Source organism: Drosophila ficusphila, unplaced genomic scaffold (genome assembly GCF_018152265.1).
Source record: "Drosophila ficusphila isolate 14025-0441.05 unplaced genomic scaffold, ASM1815226v1 contig_197, whole genome shotgun sequence".
Taxonomy (NCBI): Eukaryota; Metazoa; Arthropoda; class Insecta; order Diptera; family Drosophilidae; genus Drosophila; species Drosophila ficusphila.
Window position 1 is genome coordinate 2,654,574 of NW_025064091.1, and position 19,555 is coordinate 2,674,128.

A 19,555-nucleotide genomic window follows, 5' to 3' on the forward strand; every position below is an offset into this window, starting at 1 on the left:
AGTTGTTATTTTTGACGTGCTAATTTCGCCTGATTTCAAATCTCTAAAGGTTTGGTAATCAAATTAAAGGTTTATTTGCAACGCTACAAGTTAAAAACAATATGGTAGAAGACCTTAAAATTTAATTTCTTTTTTTATGTTTATCACTTCACTTTCAAAATCTAAAGACATATAAAAACAGCCACCACCTGATTATACCCACTAATTTTGAAAGCCAACCATCAGAGAATATATCTTATTAGTCTACTATATAGTATTTGGCCCCGGAATTGAGCGAAATCGGTAATGCGGTTGCAGGATTTTATGTACTACTGAGAATTTTATTTATTGTTCTTATGTCTACAATTAAACGAGCGCTGAAGGCGAGACGTGTTCAGAGTATTTTCGAAAAATGTATGCATGTTTATTTATTCCGCCCGAGGATATTGATTCACTTACTATATTCCGCCCAAGGACTCAAAGGTAAGTCGGTAAGTCGGTGTATGCAGATACAGTAGTTGGCCTTTCCGATCGGCGAAATCGAATTGCGCGATTAGTTGGATTATCTGACATATAGTTTTGAGTTATTTATAAAAGAGTCGTATGTGTACAAGCAATTGTTAGCGACGCGAGTATTAGGTGTGCATATAGTACACTAGCGGATATCATCCATAGTAGGCTTAAAAAGTAATTCCGTGTGCGTGGGTCCTCTATATAGTGAAACTGGTAACGATCTGTCCAGCACTCTAGCCAGTTATATCCAAAATGCAATGAACTCATTCCCTTATTAATCATATAGTTCTGCCATGAGCTGCGGTTCCTCGATGGACTTATTGCTCTTGTGATCCCCGAACTTCAGAACGACACCCACACATCATCGCATCACCTATTAAAATAGTCTAAAATACCGGCGTGTAGTTAATACAATCTGTAGTTTCCCCTTGCTTCTCTCTTCTTTCTGATGGACGACATGACCTCCAATTGAAATGTACAAGACGCAACTCGAGGGTTCCTCCTCCTCCTCCTCATCCTCCCCAATTGACATTACGTTTACATGGATGTTCCGTTCTGCGAGGAGGCGTCGCTAATGCGACGGGACAGCGTCGTCTTGCGGCTGATCGACTTGGAGTTGGCGATCTGGTTGGCATTGTAGTTCGATCCGCCACTCATCGGGGTATCGTTGGCCGACGAGTCCAGGGTCCGCATCGCAGACCGCTTCAGGGAGCCAGTCACCTCGTGCGGCTCCTGGTAGCCCGAGTCCATGTCATCGTGGTACGAGTCCATCAACGGCGTCGGATCCTCGTAGTCGTAATCAACGAAGCCATTGTTGTCGAAGCTCTGGGGAAAATAACCAAAGAATGCAATTTATAATTAATAAAAAGAAGGTGTTTGCTATCTTATTCATTGTATTTTTTATTTAAATAATAAAGTTGTATTTAAATAAATTCAAATTAAAATTATTAAGTGAAACAGAATCAAAAGAGAATTAGGTTAGTGGTGGAAATATATACCCAAGAAATTTGGCAAGCCGATTTATTGGAATGTAATGTTAATAACTTTTATATCCTTGGAATAAAGGACAGTAGATGCTCCTTAAAGTGTACTTGGCTGTATTTATTTGAAATCCTTTACCCAATATTTTGAATGCTCACCTTGACAAATGACTGCGAGTGCTTCTCGTAGCCCCGGAACACCTGGCTGTGCGACTTGCCGCGATAGTCGACCGACTCGTAGTGTCCGTCCTGCGAGTTCTCGATGATGAAGTGCCGGGTGCCGTGGGGCGTCAGGGTGGCCCACAGGAGGCGGCTGTCGTTGACCAACTGGCTCTGCAGCAGATCCCGACTGTTGGCCGTGGCACAGGGATACAGAATTCCGCCGGAAGTGAAGGCATTCGATTTGGTGGCCTCACCCAAGGCATTAATAGCCGTCTGCTTGATGTTGGCATCGTGGTACGAAAAGAAGGAACTGCTGTTTGAAAAAAGAGTAAATAAAAATGAAAAATAGTAAATCAATACAAGGAAATAACCACGATATACTTACTCTCTGCATCTGAGCACAATTAGGGCCAGGAAGCAACCAAATATGAAGATGCCAATGCAGGACGACACGAACAGCCAGACGTTCTCCAGACTCTTTGAATCGCTCCTGACCAATTCCATCAAAGCATTGCCGCTCTCGTTGTGCTGCATTCCATGGCCACACATGAAGGCAGCGAAGCAGGGCTGCGACTCATTGGAGGGCACCAGGATATCCACCGTCGCCGGTTTCGAGATCAGAAAGGACGGCAGCGGAGGCGGCGGCATCGAAAGTATAAAGTCCGGCGGCGGACCAGCCAACTGGTCACAGCTGCCCACACAATTTCCCAATACAATGTTCATCATGAAGCTGAAAAGTATCCATGAGAGTACATTATAATTAATCCACCTGGAGCACTGCGAATCAATGGCGAATACCCATGAACCCCAGTCTATTCGGAGTTCATGTGTATCTGTGTTTTGTTTAGATTCATAACACTGTTCGTTTTTGGGGTTGTTTTTCTACTACTAACTATTTAACTAGTATTTGGCACCCAAAAAGTTACTACTTTAATACGTTTAATTGCTAATTACAATTTAGAAGAAGTGTTTAAAGAAAAGATAAAGTTTTTGAATGAAAGCAAAAGCACTAACAAAATCTTTCACAGAAAATTCCTTTGCATCCTTTTCAAAGGATAGTATAGAAAAAGAAACTCAATCTCCGAAGAGAAATATAAATCAGCGCTAGTATGTAAATGCTTGAACTCCATTAACAGGTAATTATTTATAAACAATTAAGCTGGAAAACAGTTTCGAACCTTTCAACACAATGCCTTGACTTGTGTCAAGGAAATCCCAGTCAGAACTGAGTGGTAGTAACTATCCCAAATACATGGCTCTCCATCTGGAATGCGCGCGCATCCCCCCCTGAAATGCCCAACATGGGTAACCAGTAACTTTGGCGATACCTTCAACTCGGTAGCCAGTTACCCCCGTTCCTTTTTTTGGACACACCCAGGTATAGCCAACTATAGGAATGGGATTTTAAAACAATTAACTTCGTTGCATGTTAAGTATTTTACTCCTTTAGCACTGTTTTTTTATTTAGCCTAGTCTGGTCTTATAAATTGTAATAAATATAAAAAAATATATTACATAGTCGACCGATTTTTATGAAATTTAATTCAAATTCAGGAGCCATTAGAAAACTTTATATTCCAAAAATCATGCTTGTCTAGGGAAAATCAACGATGTTACCATTTCTTTCAGTTAATTCTATATAGATTTTTCGATCCGTTTTGATAAAATTTAATTCGAAATTCGATTCAGATCGTGATCAAAAATATATATAACACCCTCTGCAAGGGTATAAAAAAATTATTATGCAAAACGTTGTATTTTGTTAATGTTTAATTTTCCAGGCTGCGGTAATTTTAAGTTAAATATCCACATAAAGCTTACGAATATTAACAGCCCACATATCACAAGCCAAAACATTACAAAGATATGTTTTTCAGGTATCTTTAAGATACTAACTATATAAAAGGTAGCATGTATTTAACATTTATATAAGCTAGTAGCTGTAGGTGGTAATTTTTATAACAAGGTGCTTAAAATAACAAAACAGAATTTAAATTCAGCCTATTATATTTGGGTTGATACGATTATCGTTATAGTTATTTTTTGTCAGTGTAAGTCATGACGACGCCGACAACCAAAGCCAGAACGGTAAAGCCCTGAGCGGCGATTCGAGTGCGCATCATCATCTGCGACATCTTGCGGTTGCCAGTTCGAAAGTTGTACAAGCCGGCTGTAAGCGCCGCTGTTGTGGCCAGGCATCCTGCATACGAATGAAATGCACAATTGCACAAATAAACATTTTGTTTTGTTTATATAACCCGCTAGACAGAGCGGCAAAACTTACCCAGTGGAACCAGTGGGTTCTCCTTTATTTTGCGCTGAAGCTTCTCCTTTGTGGTCTCCACCTCGGCCACAGGTCCTAGATCCTGGCGCAATTGAATCCAATCCAGTTCTTCCTCGGGAAGGGAAACTTGAATTTTATTCGACATCTTGCTGTTATTTCAAGTAAATATTAGTGAAACAAGTGCAAACTACAAGTCAAATTATATTATTGAATTAGAGATGGACTTTTGCAGCATATTTCTTCCCCGTGACACAGCACACAAATGATCACACTAATCGATTGCTATCGATTAAAGAATAATTAATGCATTTTAGTAATTAGGATTTTAGTAGTTATGATTTAAATTTTAACATTTTTAATTATAATTCAAGGCAGGAATGTTACAACAATATACTTCTGTGGGCAAAAAGCAAGGTGGATTTTCAATTTAAACTTCGCGGGCTTAACAATTCGGACTAGTTCTTTTTTTCTTGAGTTCGCAGGACATTATCAGTAATATATTTACGCTTATATTTTCGGACTGTTTGGCATGTTTCGAGGATTTGAAAAAAAGTTGGCATAAGTCTTTTATATTAAAATAAAAACAACCGGAATCAAAAAAGCAATAATTTAAAAATGAATTTTCGTGCCTAACAAAATGGGAACATGACTGGTATCCACCTCCTTTTCAAAAATCAATAATAATAACATATTAAATAAATGAAAATGAAAATAACAACCTAATTAAAATCAGTTGGAATCATATAGTTGCCTAAATATCTAACCCAAATTTATTAAAATTGAAAGGAATATTTTTTATGACCAATAATTGACTTTTTTTTTTTTTTTTTTTTGGGACCTCACTTATACAGGGTGCGCCTTCTATATATAACCCATGTGATTCTCTAATAACATTTTTTAGGAAAACATATTTAAATTTTTTTATCATAGGCATTTATTTTTTATATACAAGGGGATAAATATTAACTACTTCTTAACTATTATTTGTCTCAAATGCTCGCCTTTTCAAAATGGTTTATTATTTAATTTATTATTTAAATTAATTATTTGTAGTGTTTTTTGCAAGAACACTTTTGATTTTATTTTTTTATACGAAACACACGTTGAGTAGCCTCTATTAGAAGAAAAGACTTATCAACCATGGCATAACGTTTGTCAATTTGACAATGTATGTCAAAGTTATCCAGAGTTTACATGGGTCACATGTAGATGACCCAGCCTGTAGAAGGCCCAGCCTGTGAATGGCCCACCCTGTACAGTCACACACAGTTGCATTATTTAACACGACTCTCTCTCTCTCTCTTCAAAACGGGAGAGAGCGAGAGAAAAAGAGAGAAAAAGAGAGAGGGAGAGAGAGCTGGGAAGTACAGTCAGACGGGAACACAAAATGAAAATGTGTATGTAGCAGTCGCTGCTATGTGTGTTCTATACGTACATATATGCTGTGGGGTATGTATCGATGTGTTTGCATTGATGCATATCGTTTTTGTAGAATTCGTATGGCCAGCTACGTACATACGTATGTACGTATGCACAAATATGGGATGCAAACAGATGTACAAACATGAGTGCACAGATAAAAATAAAATAAGTTTAAAATAAAATTCGCATTTTCTCTTTGTAAAAACTATTTAGACATGTATAAACACATGCATACATACAACTTTGTTTTTTTCCCCACACGCCTTGGCTTATACGTATGTACGCTTGCCCATTGGAGGGGTGAGGTGCGCGGCATTAATGTACATACCCGTAGCCGTATGTATGCAGGAAAGTAACAAGCCAAAAAATTTATAAGGTCTTTTCCCTCCACCACGTGTATGTACATATGTATGTATCCTCCGCCCCAGCTAAAGAGCGTACACAGTACAGTAAGCCAAGCGCTCTCTCCAGCTGACCCTCTCCCCGGCGCTCGCGCTCTCACTCCCATTCCCCGCTCTCCCTGCCGAAACACATACACACAGTGCGGCTGCAAAATCGTTCGGGTTCAGTCCGTTAACGTTCGGGCGGTTCTCTCGCGTTTCGTACTCTTGGATTATTGGTTTAACCTTTAAGCAAACGTTGTCTCCTGTTTACCAATTTGGAAAAACGTTGTCCTAAGTATCTGTTGACCAGCTTAAAAAAGAGCCTTCAGTGGTCGGAAAAGACTGCCAAATCTTTCGGTACAGCTTCATTCTGTTAACGGTCGGTTGCTTCTCACATATTATCATATGAAAAGCCATTTTTAGCCTTATGCACCGCATAAGGGTTAGACAGCACATTCTATTGCTGTTTCCTTCGCACTTACTAGAACACACCGTTTCACTCGCACTCATTGGGGTGATTGTTAATGGACTGACGAAGCCGACCAGACTAAAACCCTGTACTTACTCTACCATGGCGCATACAACGCATACAGAAGTTTCGTTGGTTTTTGAAGCAGAAAGGCAGAGACGGCGTTCAATTCAATAGCCTTTGCATTCGTTGTTGGTACTCTCTGTGTGTGTTTTCAATCAGGCGAGCGGCGCGCGAACCAACCTCATATATTTTCCGCATTGATACGATACCAACAAAACACGGCGATACGATACAATAAAGGCGGCGTATGCAGCGCTGTTTGTTTATTTTTTACAAGCTAAAAACAAACGACAAAACAAATCAGCTAGACGCCCGCGTTAGCTGCAAGAACAACAACAAAAAAGAAACTGAGAAAAACACGCGTTTCGCGTACCGTGCGTTGTGAATTTTGAAAATTCGAATTAGCGTGTGTCGTACACTATCGTACATACATACACACATACACACACGATACGGTACATACGTGCAATAATCAATACAATACATCGTACAACAAACTGCGTAGAACAGTATTAAAACTGGCTTAAGACATTTGCGTTGGTGTGGTGTGCGGTGCGTTAATACATACATATACATATATATGTATATATAAATATAGAATTGTGCAAAAAGTTACTATTTAGTAGTGGCAGTGGAAAATCGCATAAAACGGTGAACTCAGTACAGCAAATTCGCCATTAAAACCATTCGGACTTGATCCGATATCTCACAGTTATGGAACACTTTCATCAAATACAGGTAAGCTGGCGTGCAGGTATACGGCGTTTTATTTAAATCACCAACACAGACACACTCATACACATTCTCACGGCCGCGGTGTGGTATGGGTTGCCGCGTTTTCTAACTAACTTAAACATTTCCCGCCAAATATACGCGTATTAATTAATAAAAGCCGATGCTTGTATTAGCACAAAAGACGCTTAAACAATAGCAGGGACATTTCGGCACCTGATTGGATTCCTTTCCACAGTGGAAACTTTTTAAATGCTCTCTCCGGCGTACATGATGAATACATACGTACATACACCATGTATGTATGTTTAGGCGTTTGTATTTTCATCATGTGTCGCATTGTTTTTAGGTAATAAGTAGTAACTAATGCAATAAGAGAACGCTGTATGTATGCACATACAAACGAAAACGACGCTGTACAATCAAAATTGTATTTTGCGTGCGCATCCAAGTCCGCCATTTTCCTTATTAGTTTGTATAAATATACAAATATATTTATACCAGAATGGCAAACACTTGGCTGTAAATGTTGTTGCATTTGTTTTTGTTAAATATGCTACCAAAAGCAGCCGTATTGCGATGAACGCATGTTTGTTTGTATATATGTATGTATGCATATGTGAAAACCTGAATATGAACACCAAATCACAGCTTGCGTAATCCGAAATTGGCTATATTTTTTAGCCATGTGTGCATAAATTCATTTGTACATATGTAAATACATTTGTTTGTATGTACGTGCAAATACATACTTAGCTATGCAAATATTTATGTGTATGTATGCTTATTCTTTACGTACATATGTACATAAAATTGCAATATACATGTGTACACATATTTTTTCGTTGAGTTGGGCGGGGGAAAACCCTTATACAGGGAAATTATTTTTGTTTTGCTTGTGAACTTAAAGTGTCTTTACTAAGGCGTAGAAAAACAGATATTTTAGGCTTTTTAGATTGCCTTGAAAATTGCGACATGCCATTCACCAAACGACCATTCATGATTTTTAGTTCTGACTCCCTGGTTTCGCAACCTAGAAGCCCTGGTTCAGAATCGACATAAAGATAATCCAATCTGATTCACAAAACGGAACCAGTGCGCGACTCCTTCTTCTTCTTCTTTCCCCACCAACAATTCCCATTTTCATGCCCGATTCATGTAAAAGCTTTTATCTCGGCGTCAAACAGCTGGTGGGAATTCTTAATTTGTAAACAAATCAAGAAAGAACGCCAAGTTCGAGGGCATTGATAGTGAGGTACACAATTAGACAGTACGCATGCTTTGTTTTTGTAGCTATACATATGTTTACTTCCTCCTGGAAATGTTCAATTAATTGTTTTAAAATGGTTTGTTTTTATTAGTATTTGTACATGTATAGAGATTATCTACATCTTTATTTACACGACATATAAAATAAAAAGGATAACGCCCTAATCCAACTCAGGCTTAAATTGCTTAAGGTTGTAATTCGTTGCGGTGGGGAGTTATAACATTTGGAATTTAATAATGTAAAATTGCAGATGAAGGCATAAAATATTCTGATTAAATATTTTCATATCGATTTTGTGTTTGTAAAAATATCTGTTAGATAAACGGTGCTTTTTACACCCTAGCTATAAAACGGGTAAGCAGACCTTGAACTTGAATCTGAAGAATAGGGACAATACGTTTGGTTAATTCTACATATACTATTATTTTATAATAGCTTAGTGATTACGTTCATGCAACGAATATGTATTCATTGCGGCATTTACTAACTCACAACAAACACCAAACACTATCATAAATGTTAAGCACTGTCTTAGCGGTTAGTGCGATGCCAGACAAGGCTTTACCAGCCAAGGCACACAGAAAGATAGAAAGTAGCTTAGCGACTCAAGCAAGCTGGCATCGCACTAATAATGCTAATGAAACATCACCCCCATCGAACATGAACCAACTATTGATCAGCAAACACTTCAACAATATCAGCAGCAACTGGCTGCTCAGCAACAACAACAAGTACAACAGCAACAGTTGCAACAGCACCAAGTGGTGGTGCAGCAGAATCAGCAGCAGGCGCATCAGAACAGCTCGAACACCACGGCGGGCACCCAGCAGCTGTTCACATACAAAATGGCCAGCAGTTTCCCCAATCCGGCCACGACAATGGCCCAGGTGGTGGCCACATCTAACGCCGCCGGCACCACAGGCTACGATTATCGCCTAAATATGGCCCAGGCAGCGGCAGCGGCCGCCGTTCCCGCCTCACAGTGGTGGTACTCGGCCGCCAATCAGGGCCAAGTCGATGCCAATACGGCGGCGCAACTGCAGCACCAGCAGCAACATCAGCAGCAGCAACAGCAGCAGCAGCAGCAACAGCACCAGCAGCAACAACAGATGCAACAGCAGCAACAGCAACAGAATGTCATCAACTCGGCTGGGGTAATCTATCTATTATTTTCGTTTTCTAAATTGAAAAGTTTCTAATTTTACTCGATTTATTTACCCCTTATTTAGAGCCCAATGATCCGAGGCAAGGCAGATGCCAAGCCCAGAGGCCGAATGACCGCCTACGCATACTTTGTACAAACTTGCAGAGAGGAGCACAAAAAGAAGCACCCCGATGAGACGGTGATATTCGCAGAGTTCTCACGGAAGTGCGCCGAAAGGTGGAAGGTGGGTAGACCAAATGGAAATGGAATGCCTGCCAGCAAAGTGCCTTATTTAATAACCAATATTCCCATTTATTCTCATCCTCAGACAATGGTGGACAAGGAGAAGAAGCGTTTCCATGAGATGGCCGAGAAGGACAAGCAGCGATATGAGGCCGAAATGCAAAACTATGTGCCGCCCAAGGGAGCGGTGGTGGGTCGCGGCAAGAAGAGGAAACAGATCAAGGACCCCAATGCCCCAAAACGTTCATTGTGAGTTCGTAGCAAAGTCAATTATATCCTACTCATTCGTTTCACAGTAGTGACTGTCAAACTTCCAAGCAATTGACAAGCAATAATTAATTACGTCTTTGTTGTTTTTATTTCTTTGGTAGATCTGCGTTCTTCTGGTTTTGCAACGATGAAAGAAATAAGGTGAAGGCTCTCAATCCCGAGTTCGGAGTCGGCGATATTGCCAAGGAGCTGGGACGAAAGTGGTCGGATGTGGATCCCGAGGTCAAGCAGAAGTACGAGTCGATGGCAGAGCGAGACAAGGCTCGATATGAACGGGTAAGTTTGCTCAAACAGAGCCTCCTCTTGCTTTGGCTCGATTACTTATATATATATCCTTCTTTGTATATTGTTTTCAGGAAATGACCGAGTACAAGACGAGCGGGAAGATAGCCATGTCCGCACCGTCGATGCAGGCGTCCATGCAGGCGCAGGCACAGAAAGCCGCGTTACTTGCCGCCGCTGCCCAGCAGCAACACCAGCAGCTGGAAGAGCAGCACGACGACGACGATGGCGATGGAGATGATGACGAAAACCAATAGGTTTAGCAGTAAATACTCTTCACTATTAATACACACGGTCGTTGTCACGATGGAGGAAAAGAAATGAAACATGATAGCGTTGGTCGATCTATTATCAGGTTGGCCGATGTGTGTTGAATATATATTTATATATATAAGGGTGTTCCGTTTTAGAGGTTCCGCTCTCCGGCAACAAATAGTTTTCACAGATTTAATTAGATTTATAAGCATTCGTGTTTTGATTAAATGGACTATCAATCATGGTGAAATGGTTTGAGGTTTTTTAAGAAGCAGTAAGGACCCGAAAATGTATTTTTTTTTTTCGCATAAAACTCGTGTGGATCTCGAGAGGACTTCTTTTTATCCGGGATAAAGGGATTGTTTTTCAAGTCTCTCGGAGATATTTTTCCAAGTCCGGCTAAAAATCCAAGTATCCGCGAAATCTCTTGAACTTTCAGAAGAGTAGTAGGCTATGAAAACATTGTTCCTAATTTTTTAAGAAAATGTATTCCGAAACAGCATGAAATTTCCAGAGATTATGTGTAACTTGTCGATTTTTCAGGCGATTCGTTGAAGACGAAATCTCTACAGACTTCTGTGATTGGAAAAACCAAAGCACAAATTGTTCTATTTTTTTGTGTGGATTTGAGCGTTATCGGGGAATGGAACCTCTAAAAAACATCTATTATATATATGTAAATGCATATATATAAATAATATATAATTTTTTTTTTTAACATAAGTAATCAAATTTCCATGAATTATGAAGATAAATCACAAAGAAACCTTTTATAAGTTTTACGTTAAGATGAATACGATTAAGTATGGTTAGATTAAAATGACATCCATCTGTCTGCGAACCTTATTTGTGCTTCAGTACTAAGTTTCTCCTAAAGTAATAAGAAGAATTATTTTATAAATTGAAGAAATTCCTCATGATGTCATTTCGTTCTCAGCAAATGAAGGTTACCATTACATTTATAAATATTGGTACATATTTCCCATTTATTAAAGTTAGATCCACCATAATGAAAATACAATTAATGCGTTCGAGTTTATATGTCCCCAGCAAAAAGCAAACAACACAATGAAACGTGATAATGTCAAATACTTAACTCAGTGGCGGGTGATATCTCGATCTATTTGCTTTTGCCTCTCGAAAATCAATATTCGATTCGATTCCAGTTCATTTCAGTTTTCAGTTTTTTTTTTAAGATTTCATTTACGGATCTTCTACAGTAACGATCCCTGGACAAATTTGGGTTTGTGTTCATTTGTAAATATATACATCAATAATAATAGCCACGATCATAAGATAATGAAAGTTGATATTAGGTTGTTCAGCGTTGTGTGGAGATGAATAACCAAAACGATATCGGACATTGCAACAATTGTTGACTTGGCCATTGTAAATACTATTTGAAGTATTATTTAGATGAGACTACGTAGAAATTAAAGAGAATCGAGAGCAAATTAAAAAATACAAGCATAATAATAGAGTAGACTTCGGTGGGACTGCAGAGTAATGTAAATTACGTAGAAAGTTTATAAGGGCGAAGTGAAAACTAGTTTTTACCTCGGCCCCAAAACCCGAAATGTTCCAGGCACAGAAAACGTGCTTAAGCGGATATAAAGAGAAACGTGCTTCTGTCCAAAAAAAAAAAAAAGAAGAAATTGTTTGCTAATATCAACATCTTCAAAGATCGGTTGGAAGCATGTTCTTCTTTATATAGCGCCTGTAAGCCAAGTAGCGGTAGGTTATAACGTGATAAGAGAGGAGCAGAAACTATGACTATATGGATGCGACGACGGCCAGTTAACCGAGAGACGTATATAGGATGTACCCCTAACTTCGCTCTCCCCACGTTATGAGTGCAACATATGTATATGTATGTATTTATATATTTTTAGCATGATTTTGATAGAGAATAAACTCGCCACCGAGATTATATTCATAGAAGTGTCTAGGTTAAACCATTAAATCCTAATTTTCTACAAATTTTGACGGTAACAACACCAACCCCTCAAACATAATAAATTACTATGAAAAATTCCAGTTCCCTGTGCGCTTGTTATAAGAACTAAACTATTATAAAATAAACTTTTAGAAATGAGATCTTTTTTTTTTTTTGTTCAGATGGATTTTGATGTGTTTTTCGAATTTGTCTATATTATTCTTTTTGAGTAATACTTGGTACATTTATGTTAAATCCCCATAAACAGCTTTAGCTTTTATATTTTATAGACGAGGACGACGATGACGACAACACTCGGAAGAAGAAACTCTGACCCCGAGTTCCTAAACTTAAAATGTGTGAATTACTTTAGCAATACTATAGTAGCCACTAAGAATTTGTTTTTTTTTTTCCTAAGAACTTACACAATACTGTAAAAATAGTTTGAAATAAATTAAATTTAGCTAGATGTACGCTTGTAAAGGCAAATCAGAGAAAACTTTTGTATTGCGTGTGTAGTCCAAAAGTGGCTTTCGGGTATCTAAAAAACTCGAATTATCCCAACTTTCGTTTTGTAATCAGAGGAAAGAGAGGCTCCACTTTCTAAATCCAAGCAGAGCTTTATTGGCATTGGTGTCCTGTAGAAATGCGGGCTATTTTTATTTGAATGAGTTGCTTTTAAATAATCTGGGAATTTATTCGAATTGAAAAGCTGGGTCTTTATTGATTCTGTTTAAAATGGAGCGCTGTAAATTCGGGGTCACCGATGTATATGTGCAGAATATATTTAATCTTGTAACGCTTAAAGTAGGATTAGCTGTAGATAATCAGAGAAAAACCATAATTGGCCTAGGAAATATGCAGAGTTACTTATAATTTGTAAACATTTTTGAAATACAATAACAATAAAATAAGAAGAGTTTGTTTCGTTTTGAGGTGTAAGAAGCAGGGTCGTGTAAAATATAACTGAAACAAGATATATCTAAGAACACAAGGTAAGTTGAAGTTGTCATTTATCTTACTTTTTATTTTTAAATAAAAAGTTCGTAATTCGATGAGAGTCGAATTCTTCACTTAAATGTAGAATGAAATAAGTTTCTTTTTAAAGTATAACAATTTCTAAAGCTATGGACAAAAATTACATAACCTTATTATTTATTTTGGGATTTTATTTAATTTAAGGATGGCACATTTCATTGAATTTTAAAGTTTACGAATATTCTAAAAGTTAAGCTAACTGTAAAAGCTTGCGGAGTACCCCACACGATTTCTCTTGGCTTACTAGTATTTTGGCAGCCACGCAATCCGGCCACACTGGCGGAATCCCAGCAGCTGGCTTATCTTATCTGTTTCTCTTGTGTTTTTTGGGTACATTTCGAATATTGCACTGTTAAACTCGGTTTTTCGATCGCCCCCAACTGTGCGTTCACTTTGTGGAAGAGGGAGCAGTTGATCTGCGAACAGATCCGCACGCTGGAACCCATCGATTGCATGCCCTGCAAGGAACAACCTGTGGCTGGAGAGGATTGGTCGGGATTCAAGGGGACACGATGAGCTGCTTTAGTGCGATGAGTGCCCCGCTGCTGGGCGAAATGGAGCAGACGATCGGGATGCTAGAGCGCGGTACCATAGTGACAAAACTATATGGTAAACAGCGGAGACCCGATCGCCGCCACCTGATGCTCATACGGGAGACGCGTCAGCTTTTGTGGGCCACGGTGGCGACGCAAACGCCGCGAACGGACTACGAGGGTGCCATCCAGCTGCGGGAGATCCGGGAGATTCGCGTGGGCAAGCACTCCAAGGAGTTTCGCCTCTTTGCCGACGAGTGCCAGCGTTTCGAGTCGAGCAAATGCTTTGTCATCCTGCACGGCAACCACTTCAAGCTGAAGAGCTTCTCGGTGGTGGCTCTCTCGGAGATCGAGGCTGATAACTGGGTGCGGGGATTGCGCTATATGGTTAAGGATACGCTGGGTGCACCCTATCCCCTGCAAATCGATCGCTGGCTGCGGCGGGAATACTACCAAATCGAGAATGTCAACTCGCATTCGGCCAAGGCCACGGAACAGTCGCCGGCGCAGGTCACGATCAAGGATTTCAAGCTATTCCTGGCCAGCGTTAGCTGCAAATTGACCACCAGCAACCTAATGGAGCACTTCACCGAGGATGTGCGACGCAAGAATGATCTGAAGTTCGATGATTTCTCGAGGTTCTACCAAAAGTTGCTGCTACCCCCAGGATTTGCGAGCATTTTGTGCGGTGGATCGGGAAGTGGCTTCCCCTATTCAGAGGATCAGCAGGTGGTGCGACCGGCGGAACTGAAGAAGTTCCTCGAAACGGAACAGCGGGACGTTAACACCACCGAGATAAGTAGCTCTGCAATAGCCTCGTTTATACGGGATTTCGTGCAGGATGTGGAGCGGGATGTGCAGGAACCGTATTTGACCTTCTCGGAGTTCGTGGACTTTCTGTTCTCCAAGCAGAACGACCTGTGGAACAGCAAGTACGATTCGGTGTTTATGGACATGAACATGCCGCTCTCCTCCTACTGGATCGCCTCGTCGCACAATACCTACCTAACCGGCGATCAGTTCTCCAGCGAATCCTCCTGCGAGGCCTACGCTCGTGCCCTCCACATGGGCTGTCGCTGCATCGAGCTGGACTGCTGGAATGGCCCCGATAACCTGCCCTACATCTTCCACGGCCACACGATGACCTCCAAGATCAAGTTCATGGATGTGATCAAGACGATTAAGGATCACGCCTTCACCACCTCCGAGTATCCGGTGATATTGTCCATCGAGCAGAACTGCTCCTTGGAGCAGCAGCGCAACATGGCGCAGGCCTTGATCGAGGTGAGCTGACCTAATCACGTCTATAAATAGCCGTCGTTTATTTATTGCACACAAACTGAGTTCTGCACGAATGCCTTCATAAGGTTATGCCAAGCAATCACCCAAGGCATGAATAAATCTCTAGACGCACGCCACGAATTCTTGGTGAACGCTTCTCTGTGCTCTAGTTGCTAGGTATTTGCAAAATGCGTTTGCATTTCGATAAGAAATGTTTTAGGTTTCTGGTTTTATTTGCATGTTGAGGGAATGCACGAAATAATTTTATAATAATTTTCAATAATCTTCAAACTTATATCAAAAACTTTATGCACTTGCAAAAGAATACCTTTTATTATGATTCCTGTAATTTGATTTCCAGGTATTTGGGGACATGCTGCTCTCGCAACCTTGCGACCGAAACGAGCAGCATTTGCCCTCGCCTTATCAGCTTCGTCGCAAGATAATCCTGAAGCACAAGAAGCTGCCGCAGTTCGATGATATCAGCAATGGGATTCCCGCCACGGGGTCACTGGGTCACAGATCTTCTTCGCTGGGCAGCGGAGGCGGTGGCGGTGGCGGTGGAGCTATCGGGGAAACCGACAGCGAGAACATGCGCAAGGTGTTCAAGGAGGGGTTGCTGTACTTCAAGGATCCCGTCGACAAGACCTGGAATCTTTACCAGTTCGTGCTCACGCAACAGGAGCTGATCTACTCCTCCGAAATCAACGAGTCGCGCAACGGAAACTCCGAGGACGATGACTTTGGGTTATCCTCCTCTTGCTCCCTGAACAGCAACATGCAGCAAAAGCAAAAGGACACGTCGGCCAACGATGAGCTGCACTTCGGCGAGAATTGGTTCCATGGGAAATTAGAAGGTGTGTTCTGAGTTTGGAGTGTAACAAAATGGATCTAATGTGAATGCTTTTGCAATTATAGGTGGCAGAAACGAAGCAGATGAGCTACTGAAGCAGTACAAACATTTTGGCGACGGGACATTTTTGGTACGCGAATCGGCAACGTTTGTGGGTGACTATAGTCTGTCGTTTTGGCGCCGAAATCGACCCAATCACTGTCGCATTAAACTGAAGCATGAGAGCGGCTCGATTAAATACTATTTGGTGGAGAATTTCGTGTTCGACTCGCTTTACTCGCTGATCGTTTACTATCGCAAGAACATGCTGCGCAGCTCGGAGTTCTCGATAATACTGAAGGAGCCGGTGCCGCAGCCAAAGAAGCACGAGGATCAGGAGTGGTTCCATCCGAACACCACCAAGGAGCAGGCCGAGCAGGGACTGTATCGCCTGGAAATCGGCTCGTTTCTTGTCCGGCCGTCGGTGCAGAGCATCAATGCGTTCGTCATCTCGTTCACGATCAACAGGAAGATCAAGCACTGCCGCATTATGCAGGAGGGTCGTCTCTTCGGCATCGACACAATGAACTTTGAGTCCTTGGTCTCGCTGATCAACTACTACACCCGCAATCCGCTCTACCGCAATGTGAAGCTCAGCCATCCCGTTTCGCAGGAGCTGCTGCGCCAGTCGCTGGCGGAGATCGCACAGGGCGATCACAGTGGCGGCCACGACGACAATGGGGCCTCCAACTACATGGGCTCGAACCTCGAGGAGTACGTCACCTGCAAGGCCCTCTACTGCTACAAGGCGAACAAGCCGGACGAGCTCTCCTTTCCCAAGCACGCCATCATCACGAACGTCCAGAGGGACAACTCGATGTGGTGGATCGGGGACTATGGCGGCATGATCAAGAAGCATTTCCCGGCGAACTATGTGAAGGTGCGTTCAGTAGCGTTACTGACTCCCAAAATTCACTAACCATTTTTTCAATATTTTATTGATTTTTTTTTGGTAACTTTTTTTAGGTTATTGATTCTGCCACTGAGGACTACAACTCGTTGAACGAGGAGGGAACGGACGGGCGCACCGATTCAATTGAGATATTTGGTGCCGTGGCGGCACTTTTCGAATCAAATGAGCCGGGAATCATATTCAAGCTGCAAATACAAACGCCAACGATGCAGAGTCCGTTTGTGATTGGCTGCGATAATCAGGAGACGGCATTCGAGTGGGTGAAGGCCATTCAGGATGCGGCGCGCATCGCCAGTCAGTTGGCGACGGAGCGGCGGAAAAAGGAGCGCACCGCCCGCGTCGCCAAGGAGATGTCCGACCTGATCATCTACTTCCGCAGCGTGCCGTTCCGCGAACACTCGTGGATATTCCAGGAGATGTCGAGCTTCCCGGAAACGAAGGCGGAAAAGCAATTCTTTCAGCAGAACACACAGCTATTTCTGTCCTACCATCGCAATCAGATTAGTCGGGTTTATCCGAAGGGCCAGCGACTGGACTCGTCGAACTTCAATCCGATGCCATTCTGGAATATTGGCTCGCAGATGATTGCACTGAACTATCAGACGGGCGACAAGGCAATGCAGCTGAACCAGGCCAAGTTCAGGAACAACGGAGGGTGTGGCTATATCCTGAAGCCGCCGTTCATGAAGTCCGATAGCTTTAATCCAAACAGTCCCCTGTGCGAGGGCATCAACGAGGTGAAAGTTAGCATACGTATCATTGCGGCCCGCCATCTTTTTCGGGGCGGCAAATCGAACAATCCGCAGATTGTGGTCGAAATAGTTGGCGCCAGCTACGATACGGGTGTCAAGTATCGCACCAAAGTGAACGAGAATGGCTTCAATCCCGTGTGGAACGAGTCCTGCGAGTTTACCGTGCACAATCCTCACTTCGCGATCCTCCGCTTCGAAGTCCAAGACGAGGATATGTTTGCCGAAACGCACTTTATTGCCCAAGCATGCTATCCTTTGAAATGCGTACGCCAAGGCTATCGAAGCGTTATTCTAAAGAACAAATTCAGCGAAGAACTGGAACTGTCTTCCTTACTGATCAATATTAAGATTACAAATACCACATAGACGAATTGGTGTCTGGTTGAGTGCGCATTAGGAGTGCGAGCAATTATTCCCAATTAACTAGTTAAACTGTTTCTATTGACGGTAGAAAGTATAAATGCGCTTGTAGTGTATTTTCAAATGTGAGCTTTCCATATCTCTAATTTTTTTTTTAACAAACTATTACCTGTTAGCTAACTAACGAACATATCTTAAACATATCAAAAGTTATGGGAATGCATACTAGTTTTCCACTAACAATCAAAATAATAAGAGAAGCCTCGTTAAACTAAAATCAAATTATTCAACTATTTAAATTGAAATTGCTTTTAAAATGTGTTTTGTATAAAACAAAGTATTACCTTTAAGCCCTAAAGAAAACAAATGCAATTTCTAGAAAACATCAGGCAGAATTAACCAATATTCCAATATTTCCAAACATTTTTCATAGCACAAATACTTAATGTCACTTCTAAACTATAGAATTCGCATTAAACTAAATTATTTTTTGCACTCTTTAGCATCTTCCACTTGTTTAACAAATACGAATTATGAAATAATTTTACTTAGGAAATGCCAAACAAAACAAAACCAACGATGATTTACAACAATTGTCCTTTTCCAAGTGCTTAAAAGTGCCTTAAAAATTAAAAAAAAAAAGAAAATCTAGAAAATTATGAAACGTGAAAAGGTGATGAATTCCTTTTTAAAGAATCATTTCCAAAAATTTATTTTTCGAAACTGATTTAGTTTTAACAAAGAATATTGAAGTCGCGGTTTTTAAAGATTTTCGAATTTCTTTATGTTTAGGACGACATCGAAAGATGTAATTTAAGAAATCGTATCTTTTTAATCTCGACTCTCCCAAGATCTACAAACTCTCAGCTAACCTAACAAGTTTATTTATGCATTTGGTAGTTTAAATATATAACTTAGGAAACATTATGAAGTCCGATAAAAATCATCGGTCGTTTAAAAAAAAGGAAAGTAAATTCCCCGAGGTATTTACAACCTGAAAACGATTTGCATTTCATTCGAATGCCCGCTTAAAATATCGAACGCTATTCCATATGCGCTTTCATACATTTTTCATGCATTTGCATTTAATTATATGATCAACATTCTAAAGCCTTTCACCTTAAAACTATTGGACAGCCAATGATTTTTTTAATATGTATGTGTGTACCCAAAATGTATTTAAGTCGTACGTTCCGTTTTGAAGTGTATCTGTATATCCAATATATTTTTTTAATAATTCTTTAAATGCTATATATTATCAGTAAGCACACAAGATGTCAACAAACGTATTTACATTATTTAATGCCAAATAAATATTTACCGGCGTTAGCTGTCTGTATATTATACTGTTTTATTTTTGGGTTTACTGTCACCAGTTGTTGTGCTATCTCTATAACTT

The 19,555-nt window shown here is 40.7% G+C and overlaps 4 protein-coding genes across 7 annotated transcripts; 2 read left to right on the forward strand and 2 right to left on the reverse strand.

The window, feature by feature from the left end:
• Window positions 1-112: 112 nt before the first annotated feature.
• Window positions 113-2,874, reverse strand: LOC108102167. Of its 2 annotated transcripts, none has more exons than XM_017206867.1 (4): window positions 2,813-2,874; window positions 2,020-2,364; window positions 1,632-1,944; window positions 113-1,317 (listed from the first exon to the last, which is right to left on the reverse strand). In XM_017206867.1, exons 2-4 carry the CDS (start codon window positions 2,358-2,360, stop codon window positions 1,030-1,032), a joined length of 942 nt encoding a protein of 313 aa, XP_017062356.1. In that variant the 5' UTR covers window positions 2,361-2,364; window positions 2,813-2,874; the 3' UTR covers window positions 113-1,029. The 2 variants fall into 2 exon arrangements, with proteins under 2 accessions (XP_017062356.1, XP_017062355.1); XM_017206866.1 differs by having other exon boundaries at window positions 1,632-1,947.
• A 627-nt stretch (window positions 2,875-3,501) lies between these two features.
• LOC108102168 (HIG1 domain family member 2A, mitochondrial) lies at window positions 3,502-4,158 on the reverse strand. The gene is made up of 2 exons (XM_017206868.2): window positions 3,919-4,158; window positions 3,502-3,834 (listed from the first exon to the last, which is right to left on the reverse strand). The coding sequence occupies exons 1-2, from the start codon at window positions 4,061-4,063 to the stop codon at window positions 3,671-3,673; spliced, it is 309 nt and encodes a 102-aa protein (XP_017062357.1). The 5' UTR covers window positions 4,064-4,158; the 3' UTR covers window positions 3,502-3,670.
• Window positions 4,159-6,320: 2,162 nt separating this feature from the next.
• Window positions 6,321-12,876, forward strand: LOC108102142 (high mobility group protein DSP1). Of its 3 annotated transcripts, none has more exons than XM_017206812.2 (6): window positions 6,321-6,993; window positions 8,938-9,411; window positions 9,487-9,645; window positions 9,730-9,893; window positions 10,016-10,190; window positions 10,271-12,876. In XM_017206812.2, the coding sequence occupies exons 1-6, from the start codon at window positions 6,970-6,972 to the stop codon at window positions 10,451-10,453; spliced, it is 1,179 nt and encodes a 392-aa protein (XP_017062301.1). In that variant the 5' UTR covers window positions 6,321-6,969; the 3' UTR covers window positions 10,454-12,876. The 3 variants fall into 3 exon arrangements, with proteins under 3 accessions (XP_017062301.1, XP_017062303.1, XP_017062302.1); XM_017206814.2 differs by having other exon boundaries at window positions 8,962-9,411; XM_017206813.2 differs by having other exon boundaries at window positions 6,322-6,993; window positions 8,959-9,411.
• Window positions 12,877-13,655: 779 nt separating this feature from the next.
• On the forward strand, window positions 13,656-19,495 carry LOC108102140 (1-phosphatidylinositol 4,5-bisphosphate phosphodiesterase gamma-1). Its single transcript, XM_017206809.2, has 4 exons — window positions 13,656-15,242; window positions 15,601-16,096; window positions 16,158-17,011; window positions 17,098-19,495. Exons 1-4 carry the CDS (start codon window positions 13,938-13,940, stop codon window positions 18,160-18,162), a joined length of 3,720 nt encoding a protein of 1,239 aa, XP_017062298.1. The 5' UTR covers window positions 13,656-13,937; the 3' UTR covers window positions 18,163-19,495.
• The last annotated feature ends 60 nt before the right edge of the window (window positions 19,496-19,555 follow it).

Excerpts from the sequence above, each read along its gene's own strand:
- LOC108102167 (XM_017206866.1), bottom strand. The coding sequence starts at position 2,360 with ATGATGAACATTGTATTGGGAAATTGTGTGGGCAGCTGTGACCAGTTG. Across the intron at positions 1,948-2,019 it reads ATTGTGCTCAGATGCAGAGA|CAGTTCCTTCTTTTCGTACC; the intron begins GTAAGTATATCG and ends TTTTTCAAACAG. Across the intron at positions 1,318-1,631 it reads ACTCGCAGTCATTTGTCAAG|AGCTTCGACAACAATGGCTT; the intron begins GTGAGCATTCAA and ends TATTTTCCCCAG.
- LOC108102168 (XM_017206868.2), bottom strand. The coding sequence starts at position 4,063 with ATGTCGAATAAAATTCAAGTTTCCCTTCCCGAGGAAGAACTGGATTGG. Across the intron at positions 3,835-3,918 it reads GAACCCACTGGTTCCACTGG|GATGCCTGGCCACAACAGCG; the intron begins GTAAGTTTTGCC and ends ATTCGTATGCAG.
- LOC108102142 (XM_017206812.2), top strand. The coding sequence starts at position 6,970 with ATGGAACACTTTCATCAAATACAG. Across the intron at positions 6,994-8,937 it reads AACACTTTCATCAAATACAG|CAAACACTTCAACAATATCA; the intron begins GTAAGCTGGCGT and ends ACTATTGATCAG. Across the intron at positions 9,646-9,729 it reads AGTGCGCCGAAAGGTGGAAG|ACAATGGTGGACAAGGAGAA; the intron begins GTGGGTAGACCA and ends TCTCATCCTCAG.
- LOC108102140 (XM_017206809.2), top strand. The coding sequence starts at position 13,938 with ATGAGCTGCTTTAGTGCGATGAGTGCCCCGCTGCTGGGCGAAATGGAG. Across the intron at positions 15,243-15,600 it reads TGGCGCAGGCCTTGATCGAG|GTATTTGGGGACATGCTGCT; the intron begins GTGAGCTGACCT and ends TTTGATTTCCAG. Across the intron at positions 17,012-17,097 it reads TCCCGGCGAACTATGTGAAG|GTTATTGATTCTGCCACTGA; the intron begins GTGCGTTCAGTA and ends AACTTTTTTTAG.